Raw genomic sequence first — 17,458 nt, forward strand, 5'->3', positions numbered from 1 at the left:
TATAATAATAAAATAGGCGTACTGAAGAAAATGAAATAAAAACATTAAATCATGCAATATACGTGATGGATACCTAAAACATTCATAGTTGGTAAGTACTAAGTAGCAGCTTAAAGTAGTGGGGCAGTGGTCCACTTATCGTATGTAATAAATTGCACAATAATATATATACTTATCTAAAAAGACTTTTAAATAATTTAAGTTTATTGACTAATCACTAATTAAATTGATAAAATATGTAATATTTAAGCTCTATTTAAAATTTTCAAACACTCAATAATTAACTTAATTTTGAATACATAAAGTATTATTTTTAAAAGATAAAAAATTAAAAAAATGTACACTGTTTTTTTTTATCTTTAATATTACAATGCAATTAAAACATTTAATACTTGATAATATTATTAATGCTAAGTAGAATTAATATAATATCGCAAAGAATTTTATTAACTAAAGGTAGTTTAATTTGTTGATTTAAAATTCTAACAATATTTTTTATTAAGAGATGCTCACCCACGACTCACAGACGTGGTGGGCGACTTAGAAATGTAAATAATAATAAATTTGCGTTTAACAGAACCAATTTTACGTTATTAGTTTTAAAATTATAGAGTATTTACCTAATGCCAAAATTAATGACAAGAATCTAACTTGAGTTTGCTTGTCAAATATTTACGTTATTTAATTTTCAAGCGATCTATAATTATTTTTAAATTGTACAACCTAATGAAGTCATAATTCACTTAAAAATTGAAATATCATAAAAACTGAAGCACAAACACAGATAATGTATTGAATGTTTTGATGATAGATATAGATCAATTCACTATAATATAAGAGCAAATAATAGGTACAAAATTGGTTCTGCTGAACTCAAATATGGTGGAGGAGTAACCTACTGCAGTAACTGTGCAGGATATAGAGTCAACATACTCGGGTGGTGCCTTCTATAAATATATCAAATTAAATGAATTACTTAAAATAACATAATATAAAATTCGTTATTTTTCAATTTATCTAATATTTATCAATACTTAAATATGCATTATTTATACCAGTAGTTCCCAAACTTTCTTTGCCTCAGAGCCTTTGTTTAAATAGAAGTTTGTCGTGGAGCCCCAAAAAAATATTTAACGTTAATTGTTATCTGTCAGTGTTCTGTGTACATTCATTGTGGTATTACGAACGGAGCCCCTGAAAGCCATTGCGAAGCATATTTTGGGAACCGCTGATTTATTTATACTGTAATATAGTACCTAACTATAATAACCTTGTTGCACTTAGTATGCAAAGATACATATCTTTTACCCTACAAGTACTATTATTTTTATTGACTATTCATTTCACCTAAAAAAGCATATAATGCAAACCCTCAGTGTTTCCGATGTATACTATACGTTTTTTATCATATTATTAATTATTTAAAGTAGTATTTAATATTGTTTAATCTGTCAAGTGATTAGTCACCGTTTATCAACATAAAATCAGTCAATCATAATTATTATATTTTCATATCATATAAGTATATAATATATATATAACTATTATGATTATATACGGGTAAGTTTTGTCACAATTATAGCTAGATACTGTTAATACACAATTGCATTGTTTTATTTTATACTTTTGTGAACTAAAATAAAATGTTTAGCAACATTTATTAAAAATACTTATATATAGTATAACAATTAAAATTTAAAACGTTAAACAGCAAAGTTGTTTTGTTCTTGTATAAATGTGTTTTATTTATTTATTGTTTTTTTTAAGATATGTTTATCATTGGTGACGCATTTAAACATTTTGCTATTTTATCCTTGAGATACACTAATCATGCAGGTATGCAAACATTGTAATACTTCTATATACAAATAATTATTTCTTTAAAAATAAATATTAAAAATAAAAATTACTGTATATTTTTAAAATAAATAACTGTTCTACGTTAATATATTTAAATAACTATATAATTCATTGACGTGATAAAACAATTTTAGCGGCCGTTTACAAGAATAATTTTGCTTCGTAATTAGAACTAAATAATAAGCAATTTTGATAGTTCTCGAAAGAATAAAATTAATAGTAAAATATGATAATAATTAACGAATTCACTCATTTTCAATTAATATAATATGATATTGTAATTTAAAACATAATATTATAAGAAATGTATACGTGCAAAATCTAAGGAAAGAACATTTTAATCTAGTCTGAAAACAAGATAATATAACATAAAGTTAAAGTATGTAAACATGCATTTATTAACTTATAACAATGATTATTTGAAGAGCCTTACGTTTTTACATAAAATACTTATACTCAGTCAAATGCAAATACTAGTAATTTAGTTTATTGAGATATTATGATTTGTTTTTCATTACTTTTGATTAGCTATCTGCTAAAAAAAATTCAACTCAACAATTCCAAATAAAACATATTAAACAATATTGAATTATCAATTTTAACATGATGCATTTATGAAAATAGATATTAGTTATGAACTTTATATCATATACGTAGATACTAAGGACTATAAGAACTAAAGACTATAAGGATACTTTTATTTAATAAAAATTATTGTTTAACAAAAAATGTAATTAACTTATTTTTTAGTCAAAGGTTTTAAATAGGTACAATAATTACAATAATAAATATTTAATAAGTTACTACATAGTACATCTCGTATACTATATAAACGTTTTTGTACAGATTTACAAAACGAAATAACTACCTATACCTATATATAATAATCATATAATAGTATAATCTACAGTTCTATTGTATTTATTTGGCATAATTATTAATTATTGTTAGATAAGTACATGAATGCATCATTTAAAAAACTTAATATATAATGCTCTATTTTTTTAATAGAATAAAATATGACTATGTATCTATTAAAAAAATATATTCGTTTATTTTCAATAATATTTTACAGTACAGTTTTACTGTTAGCGTATTATAGAAACACGCGGTTGCAGAATGAACTTTGGTAGTCATTAATATGTTAATTACACAATAGTTTAGGCGACGTGTATGATTATATACATTCTCTCTTATCATACTTTAAATCTTAATTTTATAATTAAGTTAAGTTAATTTCTTAGAAATTATATCCAATTATACCACGTGTATACATACTCTACATACTACATAAACATAATATTATAGTCCATATATTTTAATAACGCCTAGCTATATATTATGTATAAATTATAATACATTACTAGGTATATTAATATCCTTAACCGATATTTACATTTACGTTTAAATATATGTAGTTCATCTTTCGATTTTCAGATTCTCGACAGTAAGTATATTTTTTAAATTGTTTCTTTCTCGTATACAAGGGAAACAATGACACACAAGGCATACACGATTGCTGCCTGTGTATATTACCTATATCTACCCTGCGTGCGCGTTTATTACGGTTTTCGCGTATACCCCGCGAGATAGTCCGTGTGAGCGCGCTCGAACGCGCTCGCGTGTGTGTGTGTATCACGGTGAAAGGTTATTTATATAATAATATCATATCGTTGCGGCAGCGGCCACCAGCCTAGGTCGTGGTGAACGCGGGGGTGGGGTGGCTGTTGCGCGATGATCTCGCCCAGGAAAATCGTGACAAGCATCCGGTAGGCGGCGTGCGGCAGGCGGGATGCGCGCCTTCTTCTCACGGCTATATGCACAAGCAGCTTATATTCACTATGTATGTGTGTGTGTGTGTGTGTGTGTGTATTATAGGCATGTGCCTTGTTGTTGTATAGTTCGCCACGGGGGTCACTCAACTCTCCTCTCTAAACTGTACTCTTGATTTGGCGCTCCGGTTTTTCTCGTTCCAATGTGTGGTGGTATTTCGGTTCAAAATATTGAAAATGTATATTGTATATAGTATTTATAAAATATACATATGTAGTACTGCAGAAGACAAACGCGCGTGTAGGTATATATATTATTATTACGCGTGCATTATCTTTGTGTCAAAGATGGTGATGGGAGGGGAAATAGAAAATTGTTAATGATTGCGAAATTATTATACGAAAGTTGAATAATAATTTCGGGCCAAGAGATAATATATACTTTCACAAACCAAACACCCCCCCTCCCCACCACGACCCTAGAATAACGGCGTTTATATATACACATACATAGTATAAATATATACATACACACACACTCAAATGAAGTTCAACGAATAAACTTGGGGCGGTTTTTAATGAATACTATATGCGGATGCGGATAGTGAGGAAGAAAAGTTTCGGGAGCGCGCGCAAGCTCGGGTACAATCACGTCTTTATTAGCAGTCTCCGTGCTCGAATAATATAACGAATTAACCTTCTCGGTGAAGTTTTGCACAAAAGTATCTTAAAAGACTACAGAATATACAAGTGTATATATCTATATAATATACAAGATTTTAGAGCCAAGAATATTATTTGACATGCATAATATATTGTTGATTATTGTATGAAACTCAAATTAAGTATTAGAATTTGTAAACAAATACAATTAAACGTCATTATCGAAACAACAGTTAATTCATTTTTGAATTACCATATATTTTGTTCATGTAAACATTGTAAACACTTAAAATCAGTGTGGAATTTTGGGAAGAATACGGATAACCTATGGACTATAAACGCATAGCAAATTTACTTAACTAATAAACTAAATTATAAAAAGCTTTTATAGATATTAAAAAATAATAAAATAATTTATGAATTTATCAACATTTTATTTAAGTATCAGATTTATTTTTAAAACAACTTTAAGACAGCATTTCATCAATTAGTAATTACAAACGGATTTAATCAGAAATTTCTAAAGGGTATCACTTCTTAATATAATGGTTTTCTGTCAATTAGTACAATAAAAATCCCCGGCGTCTCAAAACAATCTCTTATATCAGACAATAATATTATTTATATATTTCTTTATTATCTATGATTGGAAATTAAAAATAAAATTATAATTAACCATTTGATTTTATTAAATGTAATATGTATGTACTGTGTAAATATTAAGGATGATGAAACATTATTTAAAACATAATTATGTGTTGTATAGAAATCCCAAATAGATAAAAATTGAAAAATTTTATGATGCTTTTAATATTTTTTAAACTGCTGGTAAAGCAGGGTAAATTATAATATATGTTACAAATGACTAATAATATATAATAAACATTATGAATTTATTACTTTAGTTATTAGATTTTCAATTAAATATTTTATCTTTTTACCTGGTAAAGTACACAGGTTTATTAAAAAAAAATGTATTTAAGAAATAAAAGATCTCTATTACATATCATTTTAATAATGGATAATTTATAACACACTGGAATAATTGGTCGTAGTAACCCACCAAAAATAATCTAATTACTATCTACGTGCGAAGAATGTCTAATATTTTTAATTATAAAGTAGTCTGACATAAATTAATGGTATATAATTTTTCAATTAGGTCCTAGAAGTTCAGTTATTGATTAAAAATTGTGAGTAGTACTATTCTAACATAAGAGTGTAGTATTATATTTACAATAAAGGTAATAACAAGGTATTATAAGGTTATTTTAGCACCGACTTTATATTTGGTGTGATTTAAGAGGACGTGAAACTTGTCTCCGCTCGATATATAGACATCATACCAAATTTACGTTCAGCATTTTTAATTTTGTATTGTATTGTTATTACTCAAAACTAAAAGCATTAATATTAGAGTGAATTAACTTATTATAAAACGTTATAAACTTATAACTTATTATTAACACTTTAAATTTTTTTACAATATTTTAATTTTTAATCGAGTTATGAGTATTTTTAAATATTAATATTTTACAAGCAAGGTAGATATTGATTTTTATAAATAGTAAATTGTAGTAACCTATAATTACAGTAATAGGAACCACTATGTATACATTATTAAGTATTATAAATAATATAGATGATTGACAAATTATATACATTATAATTGGGTAGGTATATGTTTATACATATACATAGTATATTACATACTCTAATAAATTATTTAATAATCATTAATGTACCTTTAATACGGGTGTAATAACAAATTTAGACATAGAAAAATAATATATTTAATAAAAATTAATAATTTTTCTATCAAATTTTATTTATCAAACATATACCTACCTCTATATAACTTTTCTAAAATAAAAAATACTAAACAAGTAACAACCTACACCAAAATACGAAAATAAATTTAAAATAAAATAACATATTTAATTTTTCACAAATATATTTATTACGAATAACGAAATAATATACAGTTACAGTAGCTAGGCACCTGCCCATTTTTAATCTATAAATAAATTAGTGATAATATGTTATAATTATTATTAGAAAACGTATAACTTTGCATAGTAAAAAATAATATTTCTGTTGATATATTTAATAAATCAGAAATCAAGTCTAAAATAATAAAATTAAAAAATAAATACAGTTAATACTAAAAATTATATTATTAATTCTTAAAAATATTTTTAGCCTTGAATGTTTTAAAAACAAATTGATGATTTTAGACAGTGCGTATTAAAATTTTCGTAAAATAAGTGTATTGTTTGCTCTGTTTAATTGGATAATTTACATTGCAAATCATGAGACAATAGACTTAACATTTACTTAACAATACAGACATGGTACGGATGTCATAATATTTTCATTCTTTATAGCCACAATCATAAATATTATTTATATTTGATAAACTTTGAAAAACGTGAAGTAATTTATAATACATTTATTTTTATACTTTTAATAATAATATTTATATTCATAAATATTAAGTATAATAAAAAAAATTACAGAAATAAAAATCTTATTTAAAAAAATATTGTATCTATTTAAAAATGTCCATATTTCATTAAAATTGAGCACGATATCTTCAATAAAAGGTAATATATTTCTATTCGTTTTTTAACAAATCCTTATAATAGAGATTGGGTTTACATATTGTTCAATATACAGAGTGGTCTATTTAAGTGTCCACACTCATTAATTCGAAAAGTTATAACATTTTAAAAAAACACGATAAGTATCATTATCATTTTTTAAGTTTTCACTTTTTTAAATGATACATATTTAATTTCATATTCTAAAACAGAATATTTTAATAGTATTTCATAATTTTATTTCATAATGCGGACAATATATAATATAATAATGATACTATAATAATATTGAATATAGAATTAGTAAATAAAATAAATAATCGATATATTTAAAAATACACATAGTCTTAATATTATAATCATTATAAGTAGTTTAATTTATACATCAAACTAAGAATATATGTAGTGTAATAAATAATACAAGATCTGAAAAACAGTATTAAACGGATGAGGATGGTAGATAAGAAGGGCTCCAGATTCTTTCTTTTTAAAAAGTAATAATTTTATTTTCTTCTTTTACTTTAATTTTTTTCTGTTTTAATTTTTAAGCCTTTGTTTTATCCTTTTTATTATTCTTTTGTAATGAGAACAACAAAATTAAATTCTACCCCAACCTAAGGCCATAATATACAATAAACAACTGGCTGGAAAAATCTTGAACTACATTAAGCGATACGATAACAATCCTTTTTTTACTTTAAACAAGGTAAGAGATAACATGCCACGCTCACTGAAGTTAATTATTTGTTAGACTGTAGTTTTAAATTAAAAATACTAAAACTGATACCACAACAATTTTTAATTTAGAGAAATTGAAAAACAAATTATTTCCCCTTAAAATAACTGATAACCGTTATATTAATTATTTTACATTGATTTACATTTGAATCAATTTTTATATTTTTAACACTAAGTAACTTTCATGAAAGTTGCTATTAATTAATATTTTATAGTATACACTAATATTATAAATTATACATGAAAAATAACTTATAATCAAAATAAAAGCATCTTATTTATATTGACCAATTTTGTTAAACACTCACCTGGCAAATCTTTCTTTGTCTTGGATATTATCATCTTCCATTCTAGAATATTTCTGACTAGAATCCTCTTCATCGGATCTAAAACAAAATAATTAGTACTTTAAAATAAATGTAATACCTTATTAGATACATATATTATATTAGGTAATTTAATTCTTAATTTAGATATGAATGGTAATAATTATAGTAGCTTAGGTATGTAATCATCTTTTTTATATTTTATATATTGGGGAGGGAATCTTCTTGCTCAAAATATAAGAAAATAAATATTACTATATATATAGATAATATATATTAACAATTAAAATATTTTTTTTTATTTTTTTTTTTTGTCAATAAAAACTGTTTCTGACTATACATTTATGCAATTATATAACCTACAACCATTGTATAAGAAGTGCAATTAATCAAGAATAATATAAAATTTATTTATATATATAGGTTAGACAGTTTTCAGGATTCAACACTTAAATCACATTAAAAATAATTTATTAGAAAATTAAGTAATTACAATTTGAAAGATGATCATTTTCTTCACATTCCAAACTTAATTAATCATGCATTTTTAAAATGTAACATTTTCGAAGTGGTGGTTATGAAACATTTGAAAATAGTATGTACCTGTAGTATAGAACTTAAATGTTTCCATACAAATTAAAACAAATCATAAAGTCAAAATTCAAAATTAATAAAAATGGAGAAGCAATTTTAAATAAATAACCCATAAAGTAGGTACCATTCTATATTAAAACTAGATGAACATAAATAACATATTCTATATTATTATTTATTATTTTATATACAGTATTATTAAGCGGTAAGCTTAGTATTATTATAATACGAGTTTCATTGGATACTTTTTTGCTAGAATTCTTTTTCATTCAACAATGGAAACATTGTGTATATGCTATACTAAATTCAAAGAATTTTCACTATTCTGAGAATATGAAACAAGATTAATCATATCATACAAAGAAAATAATAAATTGTATAACATTACAAACAAATTATGAAGGATCATTTTATGTTATTTAGTTTATTGAAAAATTATTATTATCCCTATGGCATAGTACATTGTTATGCTAATTACAAGAAAGAATCTCTAAGTTCCGAGATACCTTTAAACTATTTTCATTTAACAATCGTTTCCTTTCGGTACATTACTTCTTATTGTTGTATTATTGGAATGTTAGGAGCGATTTCATTTTTAGGTCAATACGATAAAAAAAATGTCCGGGGCCCGATTGTCTGCGAGGGTAAGGGACACCTGTAGTATAGAACACCTGGCTATCAGACCTCATGCCGAGGAAATGGTGACTTTGATATATGGACGAAGGTCAAGTCAAATTCTACTATTTTTACAAAGGATTTTACAAGAAACAGATTTTTCTGAAATTAATAATTTTGCAATACGTTTGTAACCATATTATTTGATTCTGAAGACGATATAGAATTCTGTGACACTAACGCATGTGTGAAGTGAGAAAAACTATTGGCTAATGCGCGGTGCAGAGGATACGGCGGAACTAATGTGGTATAGTGTTCGTTGTCCTCTTCGGGCTCCTCGCGTCATCACCACTACTAGGCCCGCGCTCGAAGGCGTGTCAAATGCGGTACATCAATCTAAGTATTGATAAATTATTGTGGTTCAATGTTCAATAAAATAGGTATCTATTATGGGTGTATTATAGTACATTTTTCTTTCTTTTTTTAACGACTTGTTTACTACAGCTATAAAAAAGTTTAAAGTACTTATACTTCTAATAGATTTAAAAAAAAATTGTTTTGACAATATTTTAATTCAGTTTAACATTTCTTAACCATTTATATTTGAATTACGTTAATTTTAAATATTTTAAAACTGACCATATACATATATTATGATAGTATAACATGTATAATGTATAATAGTTTTTAATATTTAATAATTGTATTACTCAATAATATACGTTATTTAAGTTCAATTACATTTATAAATTAGCTGATTATAAATGTGCTAGTCTCAAAAGTCAAAATTATTTAAATCAATAATTTTATTAAAAATTATATTAGTGCACATTTACGTTGTTAACGTTATTTATGTTCATAATACATATAATATTTATAAACTAATTAGTTTATTACATAGTAACTAGAATCTAGAAGGATTAAAGGAAATAATACTTAGAACATAGTGATCAATTTAATTGCGACACATTAGTAGTTGACTAGTTGTAACACAGAATAAATAAAGATTCTGCGATTATACAATTAATTAGGTAGTACCTATACCTGCCGTAATTTTATAAAATGATAGTTAAATAGATAATAACACGACCTAAATATATCTAGTTTTTTTTAAGAATTTAAATAAATTTGAAAATATGTATAAATATATAAATATTTTTTTCCAGCAATGAATGCAACTTATAGAAATATTCATACTATAGTGTTAGTTGTTTGTTGATGATATCGATCAATTATTAAATAATATTAGTGATACACGTGTGCCCGGTACGTGTTTGTTTGATAAAGGGCAATTAAGCTCCGATTTTGGTACCATTAATCTAGATGAAAACTGTATTGTTTTTGGATTATATACATAGTTACATAGTTACTGGTTTACAACATTCCACACGTGAAAGGCATTATAATATTCTGTATAGACTATTATTTATATATATATATTTAATATTACCTTCGAAAAAACTGATAAGTTAAAAAGAAATTTAACGCAACGAATAATTAATACGAATTTTTATATTTTAAGTTGTTTTTTTCTTATGAAAGCCAATCAAAAGTTTTATTTAAAAAGGTAACCTGACAAATCAACTAAATATATATTTATAAAATATAAAAATGTTATAATTTACACCAAATATAAATAAATGATAACCATAAAAATGTACATCTAATAATAATAATTAAATAAACAATTAAAATATAATATTATATTATAGGATGCGAGTTATTTTTCGTTTTAAAATCGAAAACATATTTAGAATTATTGTTCATGTGTATTATTGAGTCTGTTATATAAGATAGTTAGGTATACAATACATAGTACTAGCTATTATCATTAATTATTCGATTAAAATTTATAATGATATTGCTTTTTAATATTATTAAACAATGGTTTATCTTTTATTTTATGTTATTACATCAATTATTAAACTTTAGGTCCTTAAGTATCTCGACGGCAAAACAATATATTTAAATGCATGTTTTCAACAGAAATCAATAAGAAACTACCAATTTTAAAGTTAGTATAATTTTTGATAAAAAAAAAATATATATCGCGGATGTTTAGAATGACACAGTAGTTTTGGAACATACTATATATACATAATATATATATATATATATTATATCAAATTAATTTGGTTTTCCAAATCATGTGTAATAATAATGGCGAGGATCGCTTAAGAACCAATAACATAATTCCAACCATTTCCGTCGTTCGAAATTTGGAAGACTGTATATATTTATGATTGATACATTATAAATTAATAAGTCTATTCATAATTAACCATATAAAAATAACTAAACAAAATTAAAATCTTTTTTTTCTTTATAGGTACTACGATGGCAGTACCCGCTCTAGTATACTAATTATTATTTTCCAACCTTCTATAACAAATGTAACAAAAATATAAATATTTAGAACTTTAAAAACATACATAACTATATAATCATCGCACAAGCTATTAATTACAGCAGTTAGTAAAATTGCTAAAGATCAACAGTTAACAAATTAAAAGTATACTCAATAGAGGTTCAATTTCTTTATATTACAGGAATAAGAGCAAATATATTTGTTTATCGTTAAGTATACATAATAAGTAAATTAAAAGGAAATATAGCAACATTTTATCAAACAAAAAAATAGAAAAATAAGTTACTTTAGTAATAGTTAATATTATTAATAGTTTCTATTTTTACTAATGACAAAAACACATATATCTGACATTACTTAGTATTTATGAAAATTTTTAAATACATAATTCAGGAAATTAATTAAAGTTTATAAATAATTTTTAAATTTGAAATCGTGAATCTCAAAGTAATGAATTATATGTTATACATAAAGTGATAAGACAGTATTGTATGTATATACATTACACATTGAATTTATGTTCAATCTTCAAGATCAAGACTGTATTTTAATTTCTTTTGTGTCAAATAATAAGTATATTTTATTCTTAACCTTAAAAGTAGTAATGTTCAGTAACATACATAAAGTCAGGTTAGAAAAATTGGAAGTTAGGAATTACATTTGTGGTAAAAATTATTTTTTAAAAATACGTCTTTTTTTGCATTTGTGTCATTGGTATTACTACTAATATAATAAAAATAATATCAAATAATGAGCGGTCTGTTAACGTTTTTTGTGATTAAAAATAATTTTAATTCTATATTAAAAATGTAACTTTTAAATATTTTTTCACTATTTACTGCAAGGCCTAGTATTTAAATTAACGGGAATCTGAATTCAACATCCTGGTTAACTTAAATATTTTTTAATTTTATAAAATATATGTAACTTGTAATATGTACTTTTTTTAATTTTGTTAATTTTTTTTTTTTGCTAATAATTGTTCAACAATAATTATTCAACGGAATAATACTAGCTATTAAGTAAAAAATATTTTAATTATTAATATCAACACATTTTAACATTTATAAATTATGATTCGTTTCATATATTAATTCAGTATATTTTAGTCTTTTGGTAACATTTTATGAGTAAAAATAAAATTCTAAGGAAATCCTAGAATTCAAAAGTAAAAACTTATCTATATGGCTATATAGTTTATAAGCAATAATACATAATTATAAATATTCAGGTATATACCTATACATAGTTTTCAAGTTAAGTATTTCCTAAACTACCTTTATTCACCTGAATAAGTTATGAGCACCCATGCATTTGTTTTTTTTTTTTTTTTTTTTTTAGTATTTAAACGACTGAATACATTCAACACTAAAAATCTAAATAAATTATCCTGGAGCAAAGATCGTTGTATTGGAAAACTTTAATCGGTCAACATGTAAATAAAAATAAATCATTACAGGTGTCAGGTATCATTATGAGTCATGACATAAAATATAAAGCGGGTACATTAAGATTTTAAATACTTTATTAAATAAAAATCTTATAATAAAGGACTAATTTTTAATTAAATATATTTCGTTAAAATGCATTTTTATATCAAACATTGTAATTGTAAAACACAATCTGTGATTTTATAAAACAAAAATAGGTCGTCATCGAGATTGTGATTGGTATAAATACAAAGATAAATATGTTTATATTTAAATTATTTCTATTTCGAAGTTTAATATGTTCTTATGTATTGTTCCATAACAGAAAATAAAATATAATATTAATAATTTTTCATTCCTGACTTAAATTACGAAATATTCTAAATAAGAAATATTTATACGATCCATAAAACAACGGAAATAATTCTAATTCGTATGGACCAATATTACGATAAATTATAATATCAAATATATTATTGTTTAAGTTACGAAAATAAAAATGTGAAAGTGTCCTCAACGAGATATATTTTTCTGAATATAATTTTATAAAGAGAACATTAACAATATAATACTAAGGGTATTGTTTAAATATTTGAATACATTTTGATTTTTAATTATAATATATTGCTTATAATTGATAATTTAATTTAATTTATGAAATTATTGTTAAAAACTTTAATTGCCTGATTAAAAAAATCAATGGGGTAAAAACAATATTACTAGACCACCGACTGATAACATTCTAATTCATTAACCTTATACAATACATACACGCGCGTTCGCCCGCGCGTATATTTAACTACCATAAATACAAGTAAGAACAAAACGCATTCAATAAATTAGTAAGTCAAAACTACTCATTAGTTAAACAAAATCAACTGATTAAAATATTTATTTTTTTACAAGCTGCTAACATCAAACAGTGTCACAGTGTGTTAAAATATTTATATCGTTTACAATGTTATAATTTAGACTACGATATTAAAAAGTGTTCTTATCGTGGTACTAACTGAATACTGAAAAATATATTGTTATTTTAGGTAAGTATAATAAAACGATATTTTTACTACCATATGATATAAATTAAAAATATTAACTATACCTCCTAATCTACCTAATATATCTATGTCAGATAATCTATTGTTAAGAGGATGCCAGTGTAGTATTTGTTATCTCTCTTTAACCCACGCGCAACATAGCAAATTTTACGATCACAAAAATGATTATAACCATATTAATTTCTCAAATTAGAGTGAAATGACCTATTATAAAATTTAAAATTAAGAACATTATCTAGGGCATTTCATAGGCGTTTTATTATATATTTTTTTAAAGCGAGTTATGAGATTTTAAGATGTATAAAAAATTTACAATTTTTAAATACTCATAACTCGCTTTAAAATAAAAATATAATAAAACGCTTGTAAGATGCCCTAAATAATTTTCTTAATTTTAAATTTTATAATAGGTCACTTCACTCTAATTTGAGAAATTAATATGGTTATAGTCATTTTTGTGAACGTACAATTTGCTATGTTGCGTGTGGGTTAGAGAGAAACAACAAAACTACGCTGGCATCCTCTTAAGATTTCGATTTATTTTTCTAAATCTAAAACAATAATATTTATAAGCTATTAATACGATACCACTAAAATTATAAATTTTAAGTGTAATACAAAATGTTGTGGTTTAAATTGTATGTATTATTATATTTAAGTTTACTAGTAACTTAATAAAATATAAGAATCTAATATAAACATACATCCATATCAATACAAAAAATATCTAATTAATTCATTTGAAAACGCAAGTTACGTGTATCATTATTATTGGGTAGCTAAAACGAATGGGAGGAAATCAATTAGATAATAATATAGTCAATATTGATATAACTTGACAACAGTACGGCACACAAAGATTCTAATAGGCGTATTATAATAATATGTTATAAATTAATGTACCTAAAACTATAATACTGTAATACCTAGTTAGTAATGTTAGTATGTTTTCTAATCGTCACCGTTTTTACCACAGAAATAACGGTCTATTGTCATAGCTCATAAGGACATAAGGTATCTTGTTGATTTCTACATAAAAACAGGTAGTAGTTTCGTCATACTAATATACCTCAGGTGTGCCGACCACATCGACCAATTGTAGAACATAACAAATATAATATTATAACATATATTTATATTATAATATAGCGATAAGCCTTGTGTGACCCAGCGTGGCGCTGTTTACATAAAAAACAATTATATTAAACAAACTGGTCATAAGAATAATTTTTTTTTATTATTATTATATTATACTAGAGAATATGGTTTTTAATGAGTAATTACACGCGCTAATGTATTTAAAGCGAAGTGGGGGATTTGTCGAGTGGGCAAAGATTACGGAACGACACAAGTAAAATCACATCATCGTAAAATAATATATCTAAATCATATTTATTACACCGTCGTTATAAAAAAGTTCAAATAAGATATTATTATACTAGAGTATATATATTTCTTAATCCGTTAAAACTTTAATAATATAATATTATATATTTTGTATCATTTAATAATAATTATAAGTATCAAAATAAACCTCCTCCGTTTCTGTATCGCCTCGTCAGGCATTTGAAGCGGTGGTGGTGGTGGTGGTTCACATACGGCCGGCATGGGCATGACCATAGCCATAGGTATGGGACCTGGCTGTAGATAACCACCCGAGTCTCCCGCGGAGGACTCAACAGCCCCGTAATGGGGCGGACCAGCGTATCCGTACATCCGGCTATTACTACAGCGGTAGTTGTAGCCGCTAACCGTTGCTCATAACACCACCGCGGTCGCGACGTCTTCGCGTCCGGAAGCCGTCGCCGAGACGACATATATGTCACGAGACACCATAAAAAATAAACCAACGGAATTACTGAAACGAACGACACCGACCAAATATATATATATATATATTTATAAGTAGAAGCCGAAACCGAAAACTAAAAAAATAAAAGATTTTCTTATTTCACTAAAGCTGAAGGATGAGACGTTAACACACACACGAACGCTATAAAAATATAACTATATTATACACACGCACGCACGTGGACTGACACCGGGACACGAACTCGAGAAACGCAAACGACGGGAGTACGCTGAAGACTGAACCGGACGACCACGGTCGCCGCCGCCGGCCGCCGCCATCGCCATCGCCACAGGTACACACGCATTACACGGTCTGGGTTGTGCGGCGTCGGCGGTCCTGGTGGGGATTATGGAGAGGACTGAAGAGAGGCATTCCCCACCACCGCGTCACAAGAGTACGGTCGTGGGGAAATGCTTAAAGAAAAAACAAGATTCCGACAAGCATTGCTAGGTAACGCCGATAGCGCGCACGGTTAATGTGTTGTGTGTCGGGTTTATCGTACATGATGATGAATAGGAATAGACCGTGGAGGGAAGTAAAAAATAAAATAAAAAAATGAACCGTTTATTAGGGCGAGCAGTACTTTGCATTTAAGGTATATTATACGCAACTGCACTAGGGGAGAACGGGTCGACGACTCCCGAAAGTATAGTATGACGTACTTTTGTACATTTGATAGATGAAAATATCAAAAGTTGGACAATCACGATGTTTAACGGAATAATAGTATATTTTATATTTGTATTATTCTTATAATTCTATCACAATGATATGGATGTCAAATTTTCCGAAGAAATCGAGTTAAGTTGCGACTAGCAGAAAGAAAATACTCTATGAATATTAATTGATTACAATATAATATATAATAAACAATGCTTAAATCATACAATTTAACACTATTAAATAATTTAAAAATATTTGATCATACGACATTTACATACTAACAATTTCTACGAATTTCATTCTTCGACCGGGGTTGTAACCAAGCAATTTTTTTTATAATAGTCTTCAATGATTCTTTAGCTTAAAAAATATTAAAAAATGTATTTTTTTTTTTTTTGTATAATTATTAATAAGTTTTGTGCTATTTATAATAAGGACATTTAAAATAAGAATGAATTATAACAATGAAATAATATTAATGTATTCATTTAAAACACAATGTATACACTTATTGTAATCAATATTTATTTATTGAAAGTCTGCACATTACACCTTAGAAAAGTAAAAAGTACATGGTCTGGAATGAATAAAAACTATACGAATATTATATATTAAAGAACTAAAATTTGATACTATTTCCCCCTAATTCCGTACAATATGACACATTGACACTTAATAATAGATTAGATCCTTGTCAGGGCGTCATGTCTGGATCCCAAATGATATATAGTTTCCTTTCGAAAACATAGGTATTTTTTTTTTAATCCTTATTTATATAGTAAAACTGAGAACTAAACATATGTAGCACAAATAATTTCTAACGGTTATTATTTTATGGATTAGTGAATGACAGGACATTTAAAATCAAATCAGTTAATAATATTGTTACAGTTACTATACAATAATTATTATATAC

General features: G+C 25.6%; 1 protein-coding gene across 5 annotated transcripts in view; it reads right to left on the reverse strand.

The window, feature by feature from the left end:
• Positions 1-17,458, reverse strand: part of LOC113555788 (aryl hydrocarbon receptor nuclear translocator homolog) — a 33,856-nt gene that overhangs the window by 7,437 nt on the left and 8,961 nt on the right. For 2 of the 5 annotated variants that reach the window (XM_026960326.2, XM_026960324.2), the window contains exons 1-2: positions 15,562-16,106; positions 7,945-8,022 (exon numbers count right to left, since the gene is read on the reverse strand). In XM_026960326.2, the coding sequence (XP_026816127.1) occupies positions 7,945-8,022; positions 15,562-15,743 (260 nt within the window). In that variant the 5' untranslated portion in view covers positions 15,744-16,106. Of the gene's footprint in view, positions 1-7,944; positions 8,023-15,561; positions 16,108-17,458 lie in introns of those variants that run through there. The other 3 variants (XM_026960328.2, XM_026960327.2, XM_026960325.2) reach the window with 2 other exon arrangements.

The sequence above is a fragment of the Rhopalosiphum maidis genome, chromosome 1, assembly GCF_003676215.2.
Source record: "Rhopalosiphum maidis isolate BTI-1 chromosome 1, ASM367621v3, whole genome shotgun sequence".
NCBI classification, from domain to species: Eukaryota; Metazoa; Arthropoda; class Insecta; order Hemiptera; family Aphididae; genus Rhopalosiphum; species Rhopalosiphum maidis.